We start from the raw sequence: 25,970 nt of genomic DNA, 5'->3' as shown, positions 1-25,970 counted from the left end.
ATTTTTGCTATGTATTTCATTCATTTAAACCACACAAAAGTAACCACAAGTGATAATACATTGTTCAGGAATATTACTATTCATTTCTTTACAAAAACATACAACCTACTTTTCAACAGAACAAGTGAATCAGTGATTGAAACTAAAAAATCCCATCCAACCCCATGAAAAGATCACAGAAATCTGTACATTTTATACTGAGACACTGTAGACAAAAGATGTAGAATTATAATATTACTATTATTAATGAATTGTATCATTTAGAGAGCTCCATATTCTAAAACAGCTCCCAAATGCTTCAGATAATATTAGAAAACATTATTTTAGTTTGAAGATTTCCAGCACTATTTGCAACTCATTTCTTTTAATAGTCATATGTCTTGAGACCACCATTTCTTTACAGCTTAATATTACCAGCAAAAGGTTAATCCATTAGGTCTGGATAACCAAAGCCAGCAGCTGGGGCATCCCAGTATGCCACTGGTGTCTCTATGGGCAAGTGTGAAGAGGAGATGAGGGTCCCTCTAAAATCACAGAGCAACTCCTGGTCTGCTGGCAGTGGTTGCCTACAGTATCTGAAGGTGATCTTGCATCATGAAAAGTCCCACAGGCTATTTCTGCATCTGTAGCCCGGACAACGTTCCTATGCAAGGTCTTTTTAGGAACTGTAAATAAAGACCATCACTGAATTCATACACGTTTGGCTGGTGCTACCTACTCTGAAGTGGTTTGCACTGCAGAAGGGAAATTGGCTGCACTTTACAAAGCAAATACATATTCAAAAGGATGGATTCACACCACTTGGGGAATTGAGAGGTCACTGGGGAAGCCCTCTTTTTATAGATACTTATGTGTGGTTCTGCCACTAAAGTTGTTATATTTCTATTGCTATTTTGTATGAGGTTTGTTTTAATTTTTAAATTAAATTAAATACATTAATATTTTTAAAGAAAAAACACTGTCTAAGCCCTTTTGGCAATCTTTTATCCTTTGGCTGCCAGGTGTCTTATCATAACACCAGTGTTCATTCTGCACCTCACCCTTCATTATGCTTCTGCATGGCTGCAGCATTCACTGAAACACATGCAACTTGTACGTGGAATTTCTTTGCAAATAACCCCTTTACTTTCCCTCTCCTCTCTATTCATTCTTTCATTAATTTGTTCACCATGGAGTGCACAAAACTCACTCACTCTGTATATTGGCCACCAGTTCTAATTCTGTCTCCACAAATGCATAATCTATTTACCCCCAAAAGACATAAAAGCAAATGTGCACAGCAATAAGCGAAGGGGTCTCTTCCCTCCTATTGCCCTTCTTCTTTGGTAGAGTATGCACCCCTGCAAGCAAGCATGTACACATGCACATAGCTTCAGTGTACAGTTGTGTTGAGGACTGGAGACTGCTCCAGAGGGAACATTTCCTTTTTTTTTTTACAAAGGGAAGCAACATGCGACATTAGTGGAAAATCAATTTCAAATTCAAAATTAATTAGCAGCAATTTATTGTTGGAAAGCAGTGCCTGTAATATTACCATGTTTGAAATGAAGGAAGTTTTAAAAAGCAATTAGCAAATTTAATTTACAGAGGAGGAATGTGCAACACAAACACACACTCCCACACAACCTTGATGGTTGGCAAAGAAAACTTACCACACTCCCCTTGGGGCCTGTTTGTCCATCCATACCAGCTATGCCCTATGTAAGAAGTTAAAAGAAGAAAAACACTATGAGATGCTACCTTCTTACTCTCTGAAAAGAGGCAAGATCTCCTTTCCCCAGTTCCAGCCCAGCATCTAACTGGCTCAAGCCAATGAGGTATGAGCAGGCCACAGGAAATAAGTCAAATAACAAAGGCCCCTGTGAGCTTATAAAGCCCACCCACAAAAGACACTTCCTACTGCATCTCTGCGTGAGTCACTGCTCTGGGTTAGCCTTCTATGCCTTGGGATTGAAGCAGCAACCAAGAGAAGGATTCAACCGCGGAGGCAGTCTGTTTCAGAAGCTAAATATCTCTCTCCTGTGGGAGCTTCTTATCTGAGGAAGCGTGACAATTCAATGGTGACCAAGCAAAGGTAACTGTCTTATTTTAAATTTTTGTATAATATCTGGTGGCTTTTAAGTGCATTATAAACCATCCGAGGTAATTGGGGGAAAAAAAGATTTTTACTTTATCAGTCACAAGACCTGCTTTGCAAGGGTGTGGCTCAGCATACAAGATATAGAGAAGAAGGGCAACTAAAATGGCAGCTGCCAAAAAATAAAAAACTTACTGGGAACCACGGCCTTATCAGGTATCATTGTATCTATACAATTTAGAAAACTGTGGACCTTGTTTTGAACAGGAGACTTTATGATGACAAGTAAGCCGGCAAATGTGCTATGGAATCCATTGCCCTTTAACTGTCATGGCTTCTATCTCCCTTATCTACAGAGAAATCAGGGGATTGCAGTCTGGGGAGGGTGCTGACAGGCCTCTGCTAGTAATCCCAAACCCCACCCTCATTACAGAATGAACTGCCTGAAAAGGCCTCATGCTACTTACTGGTGGTCCAGGAGGCCCTGGGGGCCCTTTTGGTCCCAGCAAACCACGGGGTCCCTGTTGTAGGAAACAAATGCAGGTTGCATAGGCCATTAGTGAGATGTTAACATTTACTCTCAGTACCGCTGACTTCTCTGGAAAGGAGAATAACAGCACCCTCAAAAGGACAGGCATGAGCTTCCTGTCTCACTCTCAGCACTAAGACGTCTTTGCTTGGCAGCAGGCTTTTGAATGGGGAGAGAGAGAATCAGGAGTCCTGGGACTGACTAGCGTTTCAAGCAAGGCATCTTTAAGCAGCGTGTGGCTGGCCAGAGCCAACGCAGGAGCCCAGAACCACACGGCAGCCTCGACCTGGGCAGATTTCCTCACCGACTGGCTCCAGGCCTTTCTGCATTGCCTTCTTGGATGCACCACAAACGCTTGACCATTTGAGGCAAGGTGGCCCAGCATCATATTTCCCCATGAAAAGTGGCAGGCTAGAATCTAGTGAAGAAACAGAGCAAGGCAGCAGAGGGTGTCCCTCCGTTTCACCCTAACCCAGCATTGCTGCTTCTCATGATGCAGAACCTTGTTTGTTGCCCGAGAAAATCCAACAAACCGTCTGAAGAGATTTTAAAAACTGCAGTGCTCCCTTTCAGCTGTGAGTCCTTGGATGCGAATTCCTCACTGCCACAACGCTGCCGCAACTACCAGCTACCCACAATAGAGCTTTTGCTGCCTGCAATATACACCCTTGTCTCCCTGTGGGCTCTCACTGTACAGCTTCTGCAGCACTTCAAAAACCTGTTTGACTCAAGACAACAGTGGAACGAAAGAAACAACCCGGTGCCCTGGTGTGCCAGGCCCCCTCAACGCTCTCCCAAATGGTGGGGGCTGAGCCAGGCCAGAGCCATAAGCAGCAGCCAGAACAGAATTGGAGCAGGCAGAAGGTGTGGCCCAGATGGCGAGCCATGGGCAGGCAGCCTCGATCGAGAATAACAACATAATAATATTCGATTTATATACCGCCCTTCAGGACACTCAGAGCAGTTTACAAAGTCTGTTATTATTATCCCCACGACAATCACCCTGTGAGGTGGGAGGGGCTGAGAGAGCTCTGAGAGAGCTGTGATTGACCCAAGGTCACCCAGCTGGCTTCAAGCAGAGGAGTGGGGAATTAAACCCGGTTCTCCAGATCAGAGTCCCACCGCTCTTAACCATGACACCAAACTGGGTTCCAGGGCTTGCCAAATGGGTGTCATCCTTGAAGCTGATCTTGCATATCCCTCTCCCTTCTGCCCAAAGGAGGCTCTGAGTGTCCCCAGTCCCAAAGAGAAGGGCTACACCTAGCTTCAGTCCTCCCCTTAATTCTGCCCTGTTGGTTGTGATGAACCAGCAGCATTCAACGGGCTGCTCCCAACATGCCTATGGATGAGAATGTGTCCCCTTCAGGGAGTTTCCCTTCTGTTCATCCCATGCCATTCCCTGATCTTGATCTAAAAAGCGCCCCACCCATTTATCATTGTTTAAATGTCTGCTTAATTACCTAGAAATGCCTGACTGCTTGCTTGCTTGCTAGTCTTTAGAGCAGTCACCAGCCCAGAAGTTAGGACTGTGACATATGAGTGATTCCGCACACGTTGGATAATGCACTTTCAATGCACTTTATCAATCGTTTGAGGTGGATTTTTTGTTCTGCACACAAAAAAAATCCATTCCAAATGATCTATAAAGAGGATTGGAACTGCATTATCCAACGTGTGCGGAATCACTATATGTTGGGAAAATAGGAAGACTGATGGTTCCAGGGAAGACTGTAACAAGACAGCTTGTGCCTCCTTTGGCACAGTGAGATTGCAAATGCTCCCCCTCCACACACACCACCTTTTCTTCTGCTCATACTAAGCATTTTTAACGTTTCCAGTGAAAACTCTCAGATCAGTAAATTGTTTTTGCAACATCAACATTTTCTGCGGTTTTTAAAAGATATTTTCAAAATTATGTTGACAGCTGTCTATTCAAGCTGAAAAGATACTGGGGCAGGGTGGGGGGGATGGATAATAACTCTGATGTAACAAGAGCTGTAAAATGGTGTCTAGACCTTCCTTGCCTCTATCATTGACAGTGCTGCGGAGAAACCCCAGGCAGAACTCTCAGCCTAAGCCCACAGAAGTCAGAATTTGCACCGGGATTGCTCTTGCAGCCACCGCCTCCATCTATTCCCTGACTCCTGCAATGTAGCAAGTTGGAATAAGGAAAATTTCAATAGTGTGTGTGAATTTTCAGTCTGGATTTCTTGGATTTCTTGTGAGAAAGTGACAAAAGGAGCAAGATGCGATGACACTCATATCTGACTGTAAGATGCAAATGCCAAACAGACAAGCAGCTGGGTGACACCTTTTCATCAAGACCAACTCACATACCACAAGACAGTGGACAAGCTTTTGAGTTTTCTGGAATTCATAATTCGGTTGGAAGTTCAGCACAAAAAATACAGGGGGGGGGGGTGGAGTTCAGGATACAATGGGGGAGCTCCCAATATGCAATTCAAAGCATCTTAAAATGGGATGAGGATGTACTGCCAATTGGGGGTTAAAATGGTGCTGGCTGCAAAACTCACCAACACAAAAAACTGCTTTACACAAGCCATTGGTCCATCAACGTCAGTCATGTCTCCTCTGCCCGGCAACAGCTCTCAGGCAAAGAGGCCTTTCACAACACCTTTTATCTAGTCCTTTTAACTGGAGGTGCCAAGGATTGAACCTGTGGCCTCTTTCACGCAAAACAGGTGCTCTACAAGTGCTGAGCCCCATCTGCATTTCAAGATGCCCTGAAGGCTACAGGGACAAAGAATCCATCAAAGGTCACACTCCCAGGGAGAGCACGAAGGCCGTTTTCACACTGCTTACCAGAGAACAGCACTTCTCCCGCGAAATCACGCCAGGAAGACGCTGTCCTTCTGGGAGCTCGGAGCGATGTTCCATGGCCGGTAAGCAGTGTGAAAATGGCCTATGGGCCAACAGGGAATGCTACAAAAGGAGACTTTGAAACTCAAATGGAAAACGTTCCTAGCTTCCAATTTAGGGGACAATTAATCTAGCCCCAAAGATTTCTGAGAGGCTTAGTGGCAACGATTTCCCCTGAACTGGGGCCCCAGCAGTTTCACAGAGGGAATTCTGCACAGACAGGAGCTACATGGATGGCTGTTGTGGGATTTACTAGGCATGGCAGTCACCTATTCAGATGGGAAATGAACCTGGTGGTGGAGAATTCTTAGTTTTCCATATTTCAAATTCTGAAAAATTATGAAAGCCCACCAGATTTTATTTTTAAGGAGGTGGGTAGTCTCATGTCCTCCATTGGATTCAATAGAAATAAAAGTCCTGCTAAATCTCCTTTGGCTCTTATCTCAAGAATTCCATGCTCCTTGAATCTAGCAGTCTGGACAAAGGAAGTGCTCAGGTCTTGTCCATGCTTTGGCTGCAAACCTGGGCTTACCTGACAGCCAGTGAAGTGCAGCTGATCCTGGCTCTCTACTAGCATGATACATGACACTTATTCACAAACTGTTTTCAAGAGAATGCCTAAAGAAACCCCCAAAATAAGCTCAAGAGCAGGAAGGTGCTTGGTGACTTACAGGTTCCCCAGGGAGACCTCGGGGGCCAACTTCTCCATCATCGCCCTGTTTGGCAGCACATGAGGGAAAGAGAGAGAACAGTTTAAAACTAGCCCTGTGGCAGGCATATCACAGATGTTCTGTGCTTTGTTAATAACTGTGCAGAAAGCAACTCCCCAAAAGTAATAAAAGGGCAGCCGTGCATAAGGAAGCCCGCATAAGCCCTGAGGCAGAATTGACTGGAGATTAGAAACACTGGAAATGATGTCTTCATAATTCATGCCAATATTTATGCAGATGCATCTCCTTACAAAAGGAGGAAGTTCTGGAGATCATTTTGACACTTGACGCTTGAAGCTCATCGTTAACAAGTAATGGATCAAGTAACTGGCTTGAAGGAAAACCCAGCAGAAGGATTAACTGTCAAATGGATACATCTTAAGAGTGGATGGGGAGGACATGCAATGGGGAGGACAGCTCTGTGGTGGTTCCATTTATCCATGTAGGGCATCACTCAGTGCGACAGTGAGGAACACCGGCATGTGAACTGGTCCAAATTATGTTCCGTGAATCCAAAAGAGAAACTGACTTACCCTTTCCCCATCTTCTCCTGGGGCTCCTGGGGGACCTGAAGGACCAGGATCACCCTAAAAAAGTTAACAGCACATTCACCCATATTGCTGACACCCCCAAGAAAAGAAGTTCCTAAGCCAATGGATCCTCCAGGTTTGTGGGCCATAACAAATGGAGCTAAGTAGGCTGCCCTGTGCTATCTCAGGGTCCCATTACAGTACACATAAATGTGTCCTAACTCCCCCCTCCACAGAATCTGACTCATCAAAAAACGTGATATCACAGACGAACGGAACCCCCCAACAGGGCTATAAATTAAAGAATCAGAGAAGTTAGCTGTGTTAGTCTGTAGTTGCAAAATAGTAAGAAGTCCAGTAGCACCTTTAAGAGTAACCAAATTTATTGTTGCGTAGTGCTGTGGTTCTCTCTTTGAGAACCACAGCACTCTTAGTCAGATCTGTGGTTCTCGAAAGTTTATGCTACAATAAAGTTGGTTAGTCTTAAAGGTACTACTAACCTAAAGAATCATACTAAAGCCAAATTCTTATAAGTAGAACAATTAGTCAATATACAAAAATAGATATTTCTATCGATTTTTATATAGTTTTATAATACAAATAATACTAAAGTGCAAGGTGCTCAAAGTGCTCATGTAAATTTCTAATGGGGCTATAACCTGTTAAAAACCGTAACAAGGAGTTTCGTTCTGAGCAATACGGATCGCTTGAGTTATCTGCTGTGCTGCTCGTTTCACCCTCTCTCTAGGGGGCCCAGATTCACCACAAAGCCAGCAAACTACGTTGCAGGAATCCAGGCATTCCTTGGAAGCCTGTCAGTGAAGAATTCAGTAATAACAGACAGGCGTCCCTGAAAGTCACTCTGTATGGATACTCTGTGATGATGCCCAGCTGTGGAAGCTTTGAATGTGTTCCAGGGAAACTCTCAGTTCATTAGGGAGAGGCACTAAACATATGCTCCACACAACTCAAGTGTGTGCTTTGCATGGCAGGCTATGACTGGCCTAAGGTCATCCGACGAGCTTCCATAGCCAAGTGGGGATTCCAACTGGGTCTTCCAGATCCTGTTCTAACCTCTCTACCATAGTGGTGTATGATGCCACAATACACACACAACTCCAGCCAATGAAGTGATTCATTTGATTTGATTTATTCAATTTATAATCTGCTTTCCCCATGGACGGGCTCAGAGCCAATAACATCATATGAAAATTTACAATGAAATTCTCTTTAAAACCATAAACAAACATATAATTCAGAAAAATATAACAGCTCTAGATGGTGGTTCATATTTACATCCCAATCAGATATTCTATGGGGTAGGAGATGGAGAGGCAGCAATGGTCCAGCCAGTGGAGAAAGTCAGGACGGGGACAGGAGACTGGTAGGAAGTGGGTCCATAACCCAGCCTCAGCCATATGCCTGGTGGAACATCTCTTCTCTTACAAGCCTAGCAAAAAGCTAATAGATCTTTTTGGGCCTGGGTTTCAGCAGACAGAGAGTTCCACCAGGCTGGTACCAGGACTGAGAAGGCCCTGGCTCCGGTTGAGGCCAGGTGAGCCTCTCTGGGGCCTGGGACCACCAGCAGATTTTTATCAGCTGATTGGAGTGCCTTCTGGGGCACATATAGCAAGAGGCAGTCCTACCTGTCAGAAGGTGTCTGAAAGGCTGCATGCGCAAAACTGGTGTACCAACTTTGTTTTGTTTTGTTAAAAAAAGAAAGAAATCAGGCAGAGAACTTTAAAAATAGGTCATGAATGGGAGAAAAATAAAGGAACCAATCCCAGGCAAAATATGCCAGCTATGCTCATTAAGTCACTGCCTTCCGTTATTAGCCCGGCTTGGGACCACTAGAGAAGACCAGTCAGAACTGAGGGCTTACCCGATGTCCTTTCTCCCCAGGCAATCCAGCCAGGCCATCGAAACCTCGGTCACCCTAGAATGAGAGGGAGAGAGAGAGACAGAGAGGGTCAGCCCACGTTCCTCCACGTGTTTGTGGTATGACCAGCCTTCTTCAGAGCTGTTATTTGGCACTGACACCATTCCAGGGGGAGGTGAGGCACCAGACACCATAGCAGGCTTTCTACAGTGCTTTGCTTGCAGGGGCTCAAGGGGATCTCCCAAGCCTGTGACAGACAATCTCAGAAAACTCAAGATCCACAAAGCTTTTTGGAAAGGGATCATATTCGTCCTACAAGCATTAGCTCTTCCCATTTTCATTGGAATGCTGGAGATCTTGCAGTCATTGAATAGTGTCTGCAGGCTACCTATCTCATGCTAACCAAACACAACTTTCCTCTGTCACCCTCCCAATCCTCAGCTGATGGGTCTAACAGGAACTTCAAGACACCTTATAATAAAAATTCCCTTTCACTGAAAACATACAAACAGATGTGCACCTCTGAAGGTGGAAGTACCCACTGCTAGCAACCTGCCCTCCCCTCCTCCTCTGGAACATGCTATGAGGGCAGGGAAATGCATCTCATAATGACATCAGGGCACAGAGGAGGGATCTCTTGGCACAGTGCTGCGCATTTTGGCTCCATGTTCTTGCCAACATGAGTTTCCTTCCTTAGCCATTATCCTTCAAATTGCCAGAACGCTTGCAAAAGCAATTTAGGTGCTCTTGCAGGATCCCTGAGCTGATGAATGATGATGCCCTTGTGCTGCCTCCTCCCAAGGAATTAGTTCCTCTCTCTGCCACCCTCCTTCCCACACACCCCCACCCCCACCATCATTCCTTTGGGGGCAAGGCAAATACAGCTTAGGGGAGAAATGATTCAGCCTCTTTTCTCAGTTGCGACTCCACCCACCACTCTATTTCTACTTTAAGTACCTACAGAATCAAGCACTTAAACCTTCTGATATATGACTCCCTGGCAAACTTCCCCTGCATTTAAATTCACTGTTAATGGCTTCTGTCTCCTTGATGATATCAGGGCCAGCTCCAAAGGGGGGAGGGGAGGAGAAGACAAAAGGGATTTCTTTCCCTTTTGGCTAAATTAAGGGCATACAGGGCCATTAAATTTGCAGCCCTGCAGTCTTTGATGTCTAGCTTTTAAGGGCTCCCTTTCAATGGCCAAGAGCTTTGTTCCATGTAAACCGCATGTTTTCATGAACCAATGCATGCAGCTGGTGAAAGAAACAAGAAAAAACAGTGCCTGTAGATTTGGAAGGAACTACCTTTGGCCCCGTCTGCCCTGGCATCCCTCTCGCCCCATCACTGCCAGCACGTCCCTGAAAAGAGAAAAAGGAAGTTAAACTACAAAGGCTGACCGAGTCCCCCAAAAGACATCTGCATCAGGGCTTATTTTATTTACTGTACTTATACTCCACCTTTCTCCCCAATGGAGACCCAAGGCTGCTTGCATCTTTCTCCTACCCTCGGTTGTATCCCCACAACAATCCTGTGAGGTAGGTTAGATTGAGTGTGTGTGACTGGCCCAGGGTCACCCAGCAAGTTCATGGCAGAGTGGGGATTTGAACCTGGTCCTCCCAGATCCTAGTCTGACACTCTAACCACTACACCACGCTGCATTGCTTGCTGGGTATGCTACCGGCCAGATCACACAAACATTGCTTTGCTCTGGACTAGCTGCTTTTCCTCTCTGGCTTGTGTGCAACAAGGCGCCAGGGTGACTGGCCCTCAGGAGCGTCAAGGCCTTCCAGCCCAAACTCAGAGGCTCTCTCCAAATGTTGCCACAGCAGGGAAAGGGGGCTTGGCCAAAGTATCACCCAAGACTACCCTGGCAACACTTGGATCTTCAAGTTGCACATGGGACCACAGGCATAGGCTGGCCATTGCGAGCCAAGGTGGGTTGCTGCTGAGGCCAGCACACATGAGGGCAACACTGACCCTTTGGAGAGACCTGCCAATGTCCAATAGTTATGAGGGCTAAAGGCAGCCTCCTTGGTAAGAGGTTGCATATCTTCCACACAGACAGAGAACAAGGGATACCCTGCTGCATGTCCTGCTCGGAAACTACCCACAGGGCACCACCACTGTGGGAGCAAAATCCTTGTAGTCTCCACTGTAGTGGGGCAGCTCCTTGAGGGGCTAAATCACTTGTACAACTGCCAGTGAGTGAATTCTTACTCAATCTGCCCCATGCCCAAGACATAGCTGTACCTAGCTAGGTACACTATGACTTGTGAAACTGACAACAGGCTGCCAACACAAGGGCCACAGCTAGCACTGGAGCACCTCAATTCCTCTGGCCAGAAAAGAGAGAGGGTCAGCCCATCTCTGCCTGTTTTCAGACAACTGTGTGGGGCAGCCTTGAGTCACAGGTGTCAAACATAGCTGGGCACTGCTTAAAACAGGAGGAGGGGCAGTGCACTCTTCTTGGCATTAAGACCCACTGAACAGACTGGAGTAAGATTCTGAGTCAACCTGCTCAGGCAGAGCTGGTGTGTTTAACCTGAAGAAATGCCCTTAAGTGAGATTCGGTTTCGTTTTCTCGGCCATGTCGGACGCTCCTCTCCGCAGGTCCGGGAGGAAGCGCCCGAGCAGCCTGACCGGGCGGCTGACCTGCAAAGGTTAGCCCCCAAGACTCCCAGTGAGGGTGTCAGGGTCCAGAGCGTGATGGGAAGAACCCCCCGAAATCGATGCGGGGGATAAATTGCCCGTTTGCTCCTATGGAGGTCGGCAGACTTGCGCAGCACTTCGCGTGCTGCCGGGCCATGGAGAACGGCAAAAAGCAGATCTAAGGTGAAAACCTGTAAGTAGCGAATCCCTTCTGTTACTACAAGCGTATGCGAAGGATTGGTGGGATTTGAAGCTAAGAAGGCTCGGATTTCTTCCCCCTCACTGAGTATCGAAACTTGGCTGGCGGATTCCGCCTCCCCTAAGATGGCGACGAAAAAGCAGAGCCCTGCTATGGGCAAATCTATCTCGGCTGTTTTGCAGGGGAAAGGAGAGTCTCTGGAGGAGCTAGTAAAGCGGTCGGTCGTCGAAGCCATAAAGCCCTTTGTTGACAAGTTAAACAAAACTGATCAAAGGGTTGGCTTAATTGAGAGTGAAGTGAAAACCATTAAGGAAGCAGCAGGGGGGGCGGAAAAGTCTGCTCAGGAAAACGCAGCACTCATGAGGGCAACAAAGACCTAAAGCTGTTGGAGAACCAACTGATCGGGTTGCAAGTGGATCGTGCTCAGACAATATTGCGTCTCCAGAATGTGAAGGAGGAGGAAAATGGGAATTTAAAGGATTTGGTGTCGGAACTTTTGGCGATTCCCGCAAAGGCAACTAAAGAAGAGTTAAAAAGCGCCATTTTGGAAGTCCGTCGGGCTTCTTCAAAATATGCAACGAAGTGTCAGCTGCCTCACGAGATTATTATTGACTTTTCATCTAAGAAGATCCGGGACACCATCCTATATAATTCATACAATGCGGACTTGGACTTTCTGGGCAATAAGGTCAAGATATTGAAGGACGTTCCATTTTTAGCTCGGAAAAGAAGATTTAAATATAAAAGGTTTGCAGCTCTTCTGAGGAAACGTGAAATAAAGTACAAATGGTTATTTCCAGAAGGTATTTGGTTTAGCTATAAAGATCAAGCTCACAAGATAACATCAGAAGATCAGCTAAGGGACTTTGTGTGTAAACATCAAAGAGTTCCAGCAAGAAGAAGAGGATTTCAAGCCTGAAGGGGGAGGGGAGGAGGGAACGAGCACAGTGACTGAAGCTGTTCAGAGAGAATTGCGACCGAGACCCAGAGGGGGGAAGAAGACCTAATCCTGATTGTAATTTGTATTTTATAAGATCTACCAATCTAACAGCATTTTACAAAGTTCTAATGTTAAATAATTGCAGTATGAAGGGAATGCATTACTTGTAGATGTAGTGTTTGTGTTGTTATGTGTTGTTTCCTTCCCTTCTCCCTGTTCCCTCTTTTTCCTTTTTTTTTTATATAATTTTTTATTTTCAATATCTAACATACAACTACTACATAAATACATACCCTACAGAACAGTAACTACAAAAGACTACAATAACACAAGGGATAGGAAAGAGGAGAGAAAAAAGAGGGAGGGAGGGAGGGGTGGAAAAAAGGGGAAGGTACCCTACAAACACTAAACACTAAACACTACATTTCTGTTTTCCCTTCATACTGCCATTATTCAAAAGTTAAAGCTTTATATTATATTGATGGAGTGGTTGACCTTACTAAATGCAAATTACAATTTAATTTCAAGTTAAATTTTTCTTCCCCTCCTGGGTCCCGGACGGAGTTCTCTCTGCGCAACTGCAACCGCAGTGCTCGTTTCCTCCCCCTCCCCCTCAGACTTCTCCTTTTCGTCTTGCTTGGTGCACTGGAATTCTGGGTTCCTGTCCTCAAAATCCCTTAGTTGATCTTCTGATAATATCTTAAAGGCTTGATCTTTATGGGTGAACCAGATTCCTTCCGGAAATAACCATTTGTACTTTATTCCACGTTCTCTCAGAAGAGCTGCGAACTTTTTATACTTAAAACGTCTTTTCCGGACTAGAAATGGGACGTCTTTCAATATCTTAATTTTGTTGCCCAAGAAGTCCAAATCCGCATTGTATGAATTATATAGGATAGTGTCCCGGATCCTCTTAGATGAAAAATCGATGATGATCTCGCGCGGCAACTGACGCTTCATTGCATACTTTGAAGTAGCCCGACGGGCTTCCAAAATGGCGCTTTTAACTTCTTCTTTAGTTGCCCTCGCGGGTGTCGCCAATAGTTCCGAGACAAGACCCCGTAAGTCCTCGTTTTCCTCCTCTTTCACATTCTGGAGGCGCAAAATTGTCTGTGTTCGTTCCACTTGTAGCCCGATCAACTGATTCTCCACCAGTTTAAGCTCTTTATTCGTAGCCTTCACGAGTGACGCACTTTCCCGAGCAGACTTCTCTGCCCCCCCCGCTGCTTCCTTGATGGTTTTCACTTCGCTCTCAGTTAAGCCCACCCTTTGATCTGTTTCATTCAGCTTGTCAACAAAGGGTTTTATAGCTTCACCAACCGCCCTCCGTACAATTTCCTCCAGCGATTCTCCCTTTAAGGCAGCCGAAACTGACTTGCCAAGGGCAGGACTTTGTTTTTTTGTTGCCATTTGGGGGGGGGGGGCGCCAACCAAATTTTGAGACTCAGCAAAGGGGAAGAGTGAGCCTTCTTAGCTTCAGATCTCACCTCTCCTTCACGTACGCTTGTAATAACAGAAGGAATTCGCTTACTTGTAGGCTCTCGCCTAGTTCTGCTCTTTGCCGTTTCTCATGGCCCGGCAGCACTCGAGGCACCGCGCACGTCCGCCGGCCTCCGTAGGGACAAACGGGCAATTAACCCCCCACATTGATTCCAGGGGGCTCTTCCCGCAGCGTCCCGGACCCAGCCTCCCTCACTGGGAGTTTTGGGGGCTAATCTTCGCAGATCAGCCGCCCGGACAGGGTGCCCGGCCGCTTCCTCTCAAGCCAGCAAAGAGGAGCGTCCGACATGGCGGAGAAAACGAAACCGAATCCCCCTCTTTTTCCTTTTTGTAGTGCTAGTAATTAAAAAATAAAAAATAAAATAAAAAAAAGAAAAGAAATGCCCTTAAGCTACACAGGGGGTGATTTCAGTCTACGGCCTTTGGTCACAGTTGCCTCAGCCCCTCCTAACCCACTGCAATCCCCACCAGTCCCAGGAGGTTGCTCCTGCTACCAAACATCTCATACCTGCTCTCTGCTGGCCTGGGTACCCATCGGCCTGCCTTTGGCTTGTCTAGCTGGTGATGACAAGCCTTCTGTTTCCAATGGGTCTTTGCTTCAGAACACCAGCAGCCCTATGTTGGCTGTTTAGGTAGACCTTCACCTGACCAGAACTGCCCAATACAGCCCTCATATGTCTCCAATAATGGCGAGGTTGGGCTGTGGGCCTGATTCTACTTCCTGTCCTGAGCTACTGGTCAATCAGCCCTGTCAAAGGTTTCCCAACTCCACATACCCGGCGTCCTGGTTTTCCAGATGGTCCTGGGGGGCCTTGCACTCCACGTGGTCCCTAAAACAAATGGAAGAAACTGAAATATGAAGTAGCAAAAACCAACAGTACAAAATAAATGTCTTCTGCAGAGCGCCAACAGAAGAAAATCCTGCCAAGTCTGGCCATGGTCTCCAGCAAACCAGATAGTCCTGACACTCTCTTCTGTACATAGGCCACAGGTGGAAATGGCCCTTTCCTGAGGAAGGATCAAAAGTAGCTGCAGAGAAAGGGATGGAAGGAGGTTTGGGGCATTTTGATCCTAAACCCTTTTACAGAGGAGTCTGCTTATATGCATATGCGTGCGTGCTCCTCATGAAATTAATTGTTGCCCACTGTCTCCCTGAATGACCGACTAATCTGGCCTTGCTTTCTTCCAGTGATCCTCTGTTGGGGTTGGGCATTTCCACCATATCACTTACACCTAATGCAAAGATGAAGTGCAGCCCACCTCTGCATGAATCAGTACTCTGAATTTGCAGCCACTGAACCAGAAGGCACGCTTCATATTTTAAGTCAGAATAAAATGTGCCTGAGTTGCCAGAAGTCCAGGAAACCTAAAGCTGATCTCAGCTGTTGTGAGAATCAGTTGTAAGCATGAAATCAAATGCAAAAAAACATTTCTTGACTTCCACAATAAATTTGCAGCAAACAGTAAGCAACTGATTGTGACAGCTGGCTTTCTCTAGTGGCTGACAGGATAGGCTCTTTCTTGCCCCTTTAACAGAGGCATAGTGTGTGTCAAATGAGCTGTTCAAGCTTTTCAAGTTACGGATGTGAATAACCACTATTAAAGGTGCACGGAACTCTGTGTGTGCCACTGACAGCCAAGCCCACTCTTATCTGCGGAGCCCCACCCTTTCCTCTGCAGAGCTCCATGCTCAGTCACAAAGCGGGATTTTCCTCTGGAACCATGAAAACCAAACGATCACTATTTTTCATGCTTTCCCCCTTCCACACAGATTTGTCAGCACATGTCCGCCTTGCATGTCTGCTGCAGAGCCCTTGTGCTTAGCAGAAGCGTCTGGGGCTTGCTCTAGGTTGCTCAATAAAACAGAATTCCTGCGGGGCTCCTTCAAGACTAACAACATTTATTCTAGCACGAGCTCTCCTGAGTCAGTGCTCACTTCTCCAGGTGTTAGGATGCTCAGTCCAGGCTGGCCACTCCTAACAGGATTTATCGTGGCCCTTGGAACAATTGCTGCCCTCTGGCAGTGCATTGCTGGGGAAAATGAGTAGAGGTGGGCAGGCCAACCTTTGGGGAAGCGTGTCCAAACTTGTGGATTGTTTCCTTGAGCTGAGAAACTCTGATACACTTCCAAGCCCCCCTTCCCAGTTCCAACGCAACAGGAAGTACTGTGTGTGAAGATTTTCTCTGCATACCTGAGGTCCCATATCTCCTGGATCACCCTTGATTCCTCCACTGCCTGGAGATCCCTATGGAATGATGAAGATTGCATGTAATTTTATTACTTACAAAAAGAAAATCCTTCAGACTCAGAGAGCTTGGCAGCAACAAGTGCAACTGGGTCGGCAAAATGGCCAACTGATACTTGGCCCCCAGCTTTGTTGACCTCCGTTTTTACTGCTGTAGAGTTTTTAATGTTAAAATGTGGGCGAGAGGGTCACTGCTCTGAGTCTTCTAACCTTTTCTATTATTATTGAAGACTAGCAATGAAGTATGTTGTGGGAAAAATAACAATGGCCTCTAGAAAGGGGAGGGTGGACAGGCGGGAATTGCTGCCTGCTCCACTCCTGATCCCTGCTAGGTGAAGGGGGACAGGCATTGCCACCTGTTCTGGTCCTGATCCCAGCCGGGAGAAGGGGTGGGTGGGCATTGTCTCCTGCTCTGTGCCTGATCGCAGGTGGGTGAAGGGGGTGGGTGGGCATTGCCACCTGCTCCATGCCCAATCACCACTGGGTGGAGGCAGGAGGGCATTGACACTGCCTCCCCACCCCAAGCACCACCGGATGAAGGCTGGGGGGGGGTGGAAGGAGGGACAGGCCGCCTTGCCTGCACTTCCCACCACAGCATGCTCTCTGGAGGCACATCAGGTTAAGAGGCGAGTCATCAGTAATATGGCTTGCCTTTTATATAGTAGGATACAAGTCCAGTGGTACCTTAGAGAACAACTCGCTTTCCAGGGTATGAGCTTTGAAGAGCCAAAGCTCTGACAAAGGGAGCTCTGACTCTTGAAAACTCACAGCCTGGAAATCTCATTGGTCTCTAAGGTGCAACTGGACTCGAATCTTGCTCTTCGACTGCCGACCAACAAAGCTACTCGCCTGAAACTTTTTTTAAAAAAAAGTTTTAAATATTCATTTATTGCTGATGGTTTTTGATGATTTTATATGGATTTTGGGTAGCCTGTTGCTTAGTAGGGTTTTTGTGCTATACTTTTTTAAATTGTAAAATTTTTTAAAGCAAGTATTGAGTAGATGGGCAAGACAGAAATGAAATAAATAAATAATTAACAGCTCAATCTGGGGGGGAGGGTAGAAAGTGCCCAGAGAGAGACAAAGGGTTACGGCATTGTAACCCAGGCTTACACTGGTGTAACCCCCCCCCCTCCATGACGGCACCCAACTATTGCACTGCTCCGCTGCCCCCTCCTGCTGTGCCCAGCCATGGTGACTGGGCGCAGGTGCAAGTGCGGTGCAAGTCCCCGTACCAGCAGCCAGGGGGGAGGTCCGGGGGTGGGGCTTGAGTTAGTCAGCTCCCTAAGCTGTTTTGGGCCCAGGAATGCTCCCTGCAGCAGCAGAAAATTAAGTTGCGAAAAACAGTGGTGTAGCCCAGGGGCACCCATTTTAAGGGAAAAACTCAAGCGGCTCGGCAGAGCACAGGATGCCGAGTACTGTCGGGGACTAATCCGCTCACGTCTCCATAGTAGCTGAGCCTGCTCCCCGGCAGCCAATAATTTCCCTGCACACCTTACATAACCTCCGGCCGGAGCAGCCATGACCTCAGGTAAGCGGGGGCACAGCCAGAGGCCCTGCCCAAGAGCACCTGGCCGTGGGGACTTAGAATGCGAGGCAGGAGACAGCGCATAGGGGGGTTGGGCACAAGTGCACCAGGGTGACTTTGTGAAATTTGGGGAGCACAGAGCGTTTCCCCAGGGAAAGAGAGCTAGGTCTGAATGTCTGACTAGCTCCTCTCACTCAAGTTCCCTTGCAAGGTCTCCGACTCCAGAGTCCTGGCTTGAGGAGGGCCAAGGGCGCACCAACAGGCGAGGAGGAGCTGGGGAGGCATCTGCTGCAGCTCGCCTATCCACACAACCCCCCCCTTTCCCCTCACAGGCACCACACCCCTGTGGACGTGGCTCAACAGGGAGGGGGCCATGCCAGCCAAGCAGGCAGATGCCTAAGGAGTCATGCTTGGCACAGCTGTCACAGGGTGGACGGATTCCAGAGGCCCATGCTGGCGCCAGCGCCAGCGCCCATACCAGGGCTTTGATCAAACACTCTCACCCTCACACAGGCAGAGAGTGCGGCCATGGGTCAGAGAGACTGGGAGCTCGCTCATACAACTCCCTGTCAATGGCAGGCACACAACACGTCGACTGTCTCTCTCACAGGATCAGAGCTGCAGGCAGCCATTGGAGCAGATCATACAGATGCAGATGAGGAATACTTTCTTGTTGAAGAGGTGTGCATTCTCTGGTTGCTGGCAATACCTGCCAAATGGAGCCGCTGCCGCTAGCCATGAACGCTGCAGACCAGCCTGGAGCTTGCACGAGGCTGGCCCCCTTGCCACACTTGTGTCTGTTTCCCTTTCAGGCAGGTCATGACCCATCTGGGAGGGAATGGTGCATGGCTGTCCCAGTTCCTGGTCATCCTCCTTGACTGCCTGTGAAGCTCAGCCCAGGGAGTAGTTCTCCAGGAAGCCCACGTCTTAACCTTGCTCCTGCGAGGGCAGCACTGGGAATAGATCTTGTGGCTCCAACTGCCACACAAACAGGCTCCATTCCCTTCCCGGCCAAGAGAGGTGGGTGATACATGTGTCTAGACATCCCGTTCATTTTTTGCAGTTAAATAAAATCTGTTGAACAATCGTCCCTATCTGTTTGCATGTCTGCACATGACAGTAGCGCCCCCCCCCCCCGCTTCCCTGAAGGGCTGCCTTTTCACATTTCTAAGCAAATGGTCTCTAACTCTGGGGTGTGACAGGTGGAGTAACTCCAAAGAGGCTTCAGGTGCCTCCGTGCTTTTGTGTGGCTCTGCTGCCCAAAGGAGTAGGTTCCAGTGGCACCTTGGAGGCTCTGGCCCCAGCCAGCTTCCCCCGCCCCCCCTCAGATGCACGGCAGGCAGTGGGGCGGAACTAGGAATGTGGCCCGTGCGTGTCTGGCAGGGTTGCTGCAGAGGATTCTCATTCTCCAACAGCTTCTCTGGCGTCTGATAAGCCAGGCAGAGTACTTGTGCATATGGGGAGTGGAGTTGTTGTCGAGAGGTGGAGCAGGAAGTGGAGCGCCATCCTGGGATCTCAGGGGCTCCTCTCCCTGAGGCCAGACGACTCTGGCCTTTGCAGGGGCAGGGGCAGGGATACACTTCAGGAATCCTGCACTAGGAATTGGGATGACGGCCCCCAGAGCAGGTTCTCTGGTTCCACAGGCCATCATTTCACTTTGGAGGCCGTCATCCTGGGACAGGAGCATGGCACATGAAGTCCACCCCACATTCTCCTCGTATCTGTTCAACGTGGTGATGTGTTTCAGTGGAGTTGCTGCAAGTCAATGGGCATTCGTTGCTCCCATCACATCCACTGGGTGTTATGTCTGTGTACAGCCATGCCATGATTGTTTGGTTGTTATGTCACTGATGCCACAGTATATTGAATGGTTAATATGTTTAATGCTAACCGGAGGTATTCTCTCCTTAGCCATGTTCTTTCCATATTATAACTGTTATTTCTCCAGGCCCTCTAGCCAGGAGGGGCCTTTCATGTTATCTCACAGAACTATGCATCTCCGAGCTAGAGACGACCTTGGAGATTCCAGAAACCTGCTACTTTGTTCAGACGCTGGGAACCTATTATTGTGTACTCACTGTTTAGCCATAACTATAACGGGTTCTCACAGGACCCATGTAGAGTTCCACGCCAAAATGCTGACAGTTGTTTGAGAGTGGGAAAATTAAGTATAACAATGCCTAACTGCTTTGCCTTGTCACTTCTACCAAGCTCCGTGATGGAGTTCAGACCTGAACTGTAAAGATCCTAATAAAAGCTTTTCTACTGGAATCAATGTGTGTTCACTGGAGAGGGGCTGAGGGATCTACCTGCCAGGAACTGACATTGGGCCTTCCAGCCTCTCCAGTGGTTTCCAATGTTCTGTCAGTCGTTGCAGAACCCACCCCTGCTTGCCTCCAAGGAGCTGCCTCTCCATGACCTTGGTGGGGTGATATTGGGTGATGCCCAATGCCTTCCTGGTCCCACTTTTCAAGGAGGGGGACCACGTTACTTGGAGTGGCAGCAGGGAGGTGAAGTTTGCAGGCAGGTGGACCTGCAACCACCAGCCTGTCCTTTGTCGGAAATGGGGGCTGGGCAAGTGAGAGGGCAGGCGCCCCGCCTGTACCTTTGGGGTCCCCCTCCCCCCCACAGGGCAGGGCTCCTCTTGAGGCAGGTGCCTCTGTTGGGGTGCAGCAAGCCTGATCGTGGGGTCTTTCTGATGCACGTCTCACCTGCTGCTCAACTGGGCAGCCTTCCCCAGCTGGGCACCAAAAAGTGGGTGCCGTGGGAGTGTGTAGTTCCTGCCTGCCTGCTCCATGACAGGGGGGGGGCAGTGTTGCTGGGCAGCAGAGATCATGGCCTGTCCATTGGCTGAGCCATTGCTTGCCCCTTGCACAGCTGTCAGGGGATGGCACAGCCATTGGCTGGCCCTGGCGAGGTTGTCAGGGCTCCCCTGTGCAAGTCCACAGGGAGTGGCGTTGCAGCTATGCCAGCACCTGGGCGCCATTGCCCTGCCAGGCCTTTGGACTGGGCTGCCTGAATACACCAAAGTTTCCCTTTACTGTTCCATTTATTTCAAAATATTTTATATTACAAATAATATATTATTTATTAAAGTGGTTTGGGTTTTTCCCACATTCAATTCCCTGGCAATTTCCTTTGGCTTAAGCTGAAACCTCTGAAATTCACATTAAGGCCTTGAAAAGGATGCAAAGCATGATAGGAATTTTATTATTCACTGTGATATTATTAATCCTCAGAGTCTGTTAAAATATACACTCTCTGCTTGAAAAGTTTTAAAATGTTAATTAAAACATGCACTGTCAAGGAAACGTATGTTTTAACTTTTAACATGTTTTAACCAGATTCTGAATTTCCTATAAACCTGGCTCGTAGAATTTCAGTCCATCAAGATATGCTCAAGTCAATCAGTGCATTTCAGTGAAAATGGCTATTCCTTTTAGAGCCAAATGAGAAGATAGCCATCTCTGTCCTTTCCCTCAAGAGAGCTGCCTCTTACTTACCATGGGGCCTGGCCTTCCTGTAAGGCCCATTGGGCCAGCTGGTCCTCTCAGTGCCAGCTGCAAAAAAAGAGAGGAAACAAATTCAGCCTCATAGAATCCCAAGGGTGAAAGGCCACGTCAGCTACACCCAACAGGCTAGAGCAGCGTTTCTCAAACTGGGGTCCTGGAATTTGGGGGGCTCCATGAGTAGGGTTGCCAAATCTGGGTTGGGAAACTCCTGGAGATTTGCAGATGCAGCCCGGGAAGGGGACGGCCTCAGCTGGTTATAATATCATACAGTCCACTCTCCAAAGTAGCCGTTTTCTCCAGGGGAAGTGATGTCCGTAGTCTGGAAATTAGTTGTAATTCCAGGAGCTCTCCAGCCCCCACCTGGAAGCTGGTAGACTTACCTGTGATTGTTTTTAAGGCCACATGGCAAGGGGTTTGTTTTTCTTCTTTTGCAGAGGTCACAGCTCTTAAGAGCCTTTTCAGGCAACACCCTGTGCATGCAAATGTATATAATCTGAGCTCACTGTGGAACCAGACATTCAGCCAATTGTGGACAGATAAACAACCTTACCTGTAGCACCAAGCTCAAGGGAGGCCCGTTCTTCAGGATACACACATAATTTGGGACAATCATGAAGCCACTCCCTCCCCAGAACATTTTTTTATGTTTAAAAAATTGTTTCAAGAAATCCAGTGATCAAACATTTAATTTTGCAAGGGTTTGAAAGAAAAGAAGGAAATAATTGACAGCTTTGCTATAGTATGATTGGGAGGTTCAAATAAGAAACTGGTGCTGGATTCAGAGGTGAGAAGGGGAGCAGGGGAGCAAGTTTACCTAGAAGCAGGAAAGGCTATACATCCCCCTTCAGAGAGGTGCATCTGCTTCTGCTCCCAGCCCCTCCCCAAGATGAAAGCAGAAGCTATTGCTTGCCTGGGAACAAAGTGCCTGATTATCTCAATCTGACAAAATACAGATGTTACACAGAACAGACCACAAGCCAAATATGGGAGGTGTTTCCATCTTTCTTGAAGGCAATAGTTGCCAGCTCTGGCCCGTGAGATTCCTGGAGATTTGGGGGAGGTGCCAGTGAAGGGAGGAATCTGGGGATGAATTTTACCTGGAAATCTATTATTTCACCTAGAATCTATGCCAGAGAGTCCCCCACCCCCAAGCTGCTGTTTCCTTCAGGAGAATGGGTCTCTCTAGTTTGAAGATCAGTCGTAATTCTGGGAGAACTCCAGGCACCCCCTTGAAGTTGGTAACACTAACATTTACATGCCAGTAAGACAGAGATCTTCTTGCTCATACACTAGAAAGAGGAAGGGAGGAAGGGGAGAAGAATCTACCGGGATGAGTTACTTCTAGGATACTTAATGACTATTTTATATCCTTGGGCAAAGAGCAGAAATTCAGCTAATGTTTGTTTATATATATTAAAACCCACTAAGTAAAAAGTCATGTTGCTGGGGCAGAGTCAATAAATCTACTCGGAGGTAATGGGGCTGTCCACACTTTATAACATCGTTGGAAGAAATGTTTTCCATTGCAAGAATTCAATACTTTAAAAGACTTGTAATTATCTGTGCTCTCTGGTAATTAAAATCTACCCACAGCTGCAACTGGAGCAGCAAATATGTTGCAAAAACACTAGATTTAGTGAACTGTGTGGTCTCCAATTAAAAGAGCACAAAGGGAAAAGTATACTTTTGGGCCCTGGAACAAAATCCACTTCGTTGCCAACTTCTGGTGGGTGCTACTGAAAATAGCAGGAATTGAACAAAGTCTTAGCTCCGCCCATCATCCTGAAACTGACGGGCAAACAGAAAGAACTAACCAGGTGTTAGAGCAATTTTTAAGGTGCTACATCAATTATCAACAGGTTAATTGGACTGATTTCTTGGTTTTTGCCGAATATTGTTATAACAATTCAATGCACAGTTCCACAGGTGCCTCCCCATTTACAGTAGCCCAAGGCTACGAGGGCACAGCAATGCCATTTGCCTAAACCCCAAAATCTCAGCAACCAGGAGACTTGGGGGAGTGGTGGAATAAATTAATGACCCAATGGGAAGTCATCAAAAAGACTTTGGAGAAAGCCAAAGAGGATTATTAAAAGTTTGCTGACAGAAAACGATCTGTTCCATGGAAACTGCAAGCAGGAGATTATGCGTACATCTTCACCAAACATTTGTGGGGGGAGCAACCTAGTAAGAAACTTGGATGGAAATTTTGGGGGCCATTCCCAGTGAAAAAATTAATAAATGAAGTGACTGTAGAGGTGGACTTAACAAAGAACTTTTAAAAAGTTCACCCAATATTTCACTTTAGCTTTATGAAAAAAGCTTTCCCTCCCCCCGACAAATGGCATCTGGAGCATGGAGCTCCCCGCCCTATCCTGGTGGATGGACAAGTGCACCATGAAATAGAAGACATCCTGGACTCTAAAATACAACGTGGAAAACTTTTTTACTTGGTTCGTTGGAAATATTTTGCTGAGAGTTACAGAGAATGGGTAGAGAGCTCAAACATGAATGCTCCAAGGCTTATAAGCAAATCTCATAGACTCTACCCTGACCAACCTGGCCTGATGTGAGAGGGGCTAGTCTTGGGGGAGGCAGTATGTCATGTATGCCAGCATACCTGCCAATATTGTGTTATGCATTTTGTGCGATCATAACTGTTTGCTAAGGTTATATTCTGTATTCTGTATAAATCATCTGAGAGTGTGTAAACTGCTGACTTACAATGCACTGAGCCAGTGGGGGCTGTCTGTTATCTATCGCAAGTGTTAACTTTCACTTCTGGAGCAAGTGTCCTTGGATGCCAGCTGCGGGCAGTTTCTCAAAGACTGCGCTTATTTCATTCTGTACTCTGTCTAGCCTAAACTAATCAGTTCCCATGTACCTCTTTGGGGGGTTTGCGCCTGAATGTTAACGGACCCAAAGGGCGGGAAGTTTCCCTATAATTAGTAGTATCCATTTTTGAATAGTCACTTCTGCCAATTGCTACCTTTGTGTGAACACCCTGAACTTTATGGATCTCTAATAAAGTTGCTTCAACTGGAACACTTGTGTGTTAACTGTGGAGAACTTGAAGGGACCTGACTGCCAGGGACTGACACACACTAGCCCATACTGCGAGGAAGTTTGAGTGCCAGTGCAGAATCTTCTTGAGCCTAGATTAGTGGTGAGAGATCTGGCTTTCCTGATCTTGCTATGCTGTATCAAATCAGAGATTAATTCAATTTAATCTGACAAACACAGTAGGCTGGCCTCTCCAAGCTTTTCTTCCCTCAGGCATTGGGTGGGGGAGACCATCTCCCTTGGCCCATGACCTCATGGTTTTCCATCCTCCCAGCTAGCTCATCTCTCAGCTTCTCTGCCTGCTGCTGCCTCACGTTGTTCTCTGGCCATGGAGCTTGTCTTGGTGGTGCTGAGCCGCTGTGCACCATGGTCTACTGGCGTCTCACTGCTGCCTGCTTTTCTCTGCCTCCTGCAGATTTGGTGTAGTTAGCTTGGAAAAGGCCCCCATCCCTCCTGGTAGTTTTCCCTATAGGGAATAATGCCCAGCTAGATTCCGGATTTTCGCTAACAGGAGAGAGATGCCCTCTCTCAGCTAAGCCACCATGGCCTTGGCCTTGACCACCCTGCACGATGGTCCCTCCTTCAGACTCCACATGCCTGTTTTATCGGGCCTGTAGTTTTTTGAAGCACAGACCAGGCCTGCCCAAAGTGATGCCGGAGAGCCCAGGAAGTCATCGGCATAAAACTACTAAGGCAGAGGGGCTGTCAAGCACTGGGAAGAGCAAAACACACGGCTGGAGAACAGAAACTGGAATGGCGAGCCTCAGGCACTGAGCCAAAGTCCGCTGAGTACATGGGAGCCAACATGAAAATTCCTACAGGACTAGGAATGCAGCCTGGTGGAAACCTAGGGCAGAGCCACTAAAAAGTCCTTTCCGTTGTTGCCAGGTGGCCCAGCCTGGTGTGCTCCTGTGCACTTAGGAGAGGTTTGATAACGAAGAAATCAGCAGATCATGCTTTTCTGGGAATGAAGATCAATACACTGATGGGCTAGATTTTACTTCTGCTCCAAGGGACAATGAGAAGGGCTGGCTCAGCTGCTGGCAACCCTGGCCAGAACAGAGGAAGAGCCAGTGAGGAATCTTAAGGAGGGCTAGAGCAAGGAGGGAAGGCAAGGAAGGAAGGAAGGAAGGAAGGAAGGGGAGGGTGGAAAGCAGAAGTAAAAACCTCAAGCAAAGTGAAGGAACTACACTGGTAAGGCCAGAGCTTGGCAGCTGTCCAAACAAATCCAGACACCTGGCCAGGAAGAGCTGATGCCCAGGCCAAACCAAGGATGAGAAGGTTGAACCTCAAGGGGACCAATAACAGCAATCCTGCTCTTTCTTCTCCTTCCTCTCTGCAGTCTTGTGGTTTGACATGTGGGGATGCAGACTAAATCCTGGACAACCATCTCCTTTTGTGTTGACCAGGTATAACAGTGCACACTTTGTCTGCTGTGTGGCACCCAATGTACTTCTGACACTGACAAGAAGGTTAAGCATCAGGAGAAAACCTAGGAAGGCAGCAAGGTCCAAGGGCAGCAGCTGGGACCCTCACTTACCCTGGCTTGTTGCAGGATGGCTTGAGCTTGAGACTCCTGAGCAGAGACCATGGGGCCTTTCGAGCCACCGTCACCTCCCCCACTGAAGCGGAACTGCGGAGAAGAATTGGCACATCACTCCCTTGTAAATCCCCCACACACAAACACACATGCTCCCCCTAGACAGGGCAAACTGAGCAGCTGATTCA

The 25,970-nt window shown here is 47.5% G+C and overlaps 1 protein-coding gene across 2 annotated transcripts in view; it reads right to left on the bottom strand.

The window, feature by feature from the left end:
- Positions 1 to 25,970, bottom strand: part of COL5A1 (collagen type V alpha 1 chain) — a 404,609-nt gene that overhangs the window by 127,188 nt on the left and 251,451 nt on the right. For both annotated transcript variants that reach the window (XM_054997811.1, XM_054997812.1), the window contains exons 13-22: positions 25,783 to 25,875; positions 21,171 to 21,227; positions 16,086 to 16,139; positions 14,670 to 14,723; positions 9,910 to 9,963; positions 8,609 to 8,662; positions 6,730 to 6,783; positions 6,158 to 6,202; positions 2,545 to 2,598; positions 1,653 to 1,697 (exon numbers count right to left, since the gene is read on the bottom strand). In XM_054997811.1, the coding sequence (XP_054853786.1) occupies positions 1,653 to 1,697; positions 2,545 to 2,598; positions 6,158 to 6,202; positions 6,730 to 6,783; positions 8,609 to 8,662; positions 9,910 to 9,963; positions 14,670 to 14,723; positions 16,086 to 16,139; positions 21,171 to 21,227; positions 25,783 to 25,875 (564 nt within the window). The remainder of the gene's footprint in view (positions 1 to 1,652; positions 1,698 to 2,544; positions 2,599 to 6,157; positions 6,203 to 6,729; positions 6,784 to 8,608; positions 8,663 to 9,909; positions 9,964 to 14,669; positions 14,724 to 16,085; positions 16,140 to 21,170; positions 21,228 to 25,782; positions 25,876 to 25,970) is intronic.

Source organism: Eublepharis macularius, chromosome 14 (genome assembly GCF_028583425.1).
Source record: "Eublepharis macularius isolate TG4126 chromosome 14, MPM_Emac_v1.0, whole genome shotgun sequence".
Taxonomy (NCBI): domain Eukaryota; kingdom Metazoa; phylum Chordata; class Lepidosauria; order Squamata; family Eublepharidae; genus Eublepharis; species Eublepharis macularius.
The sequence above is the reverse complement of the archived record's forward strand: the minus strand, read 5'-3'. Positions and strand labels throughout refer to the sequence as shown.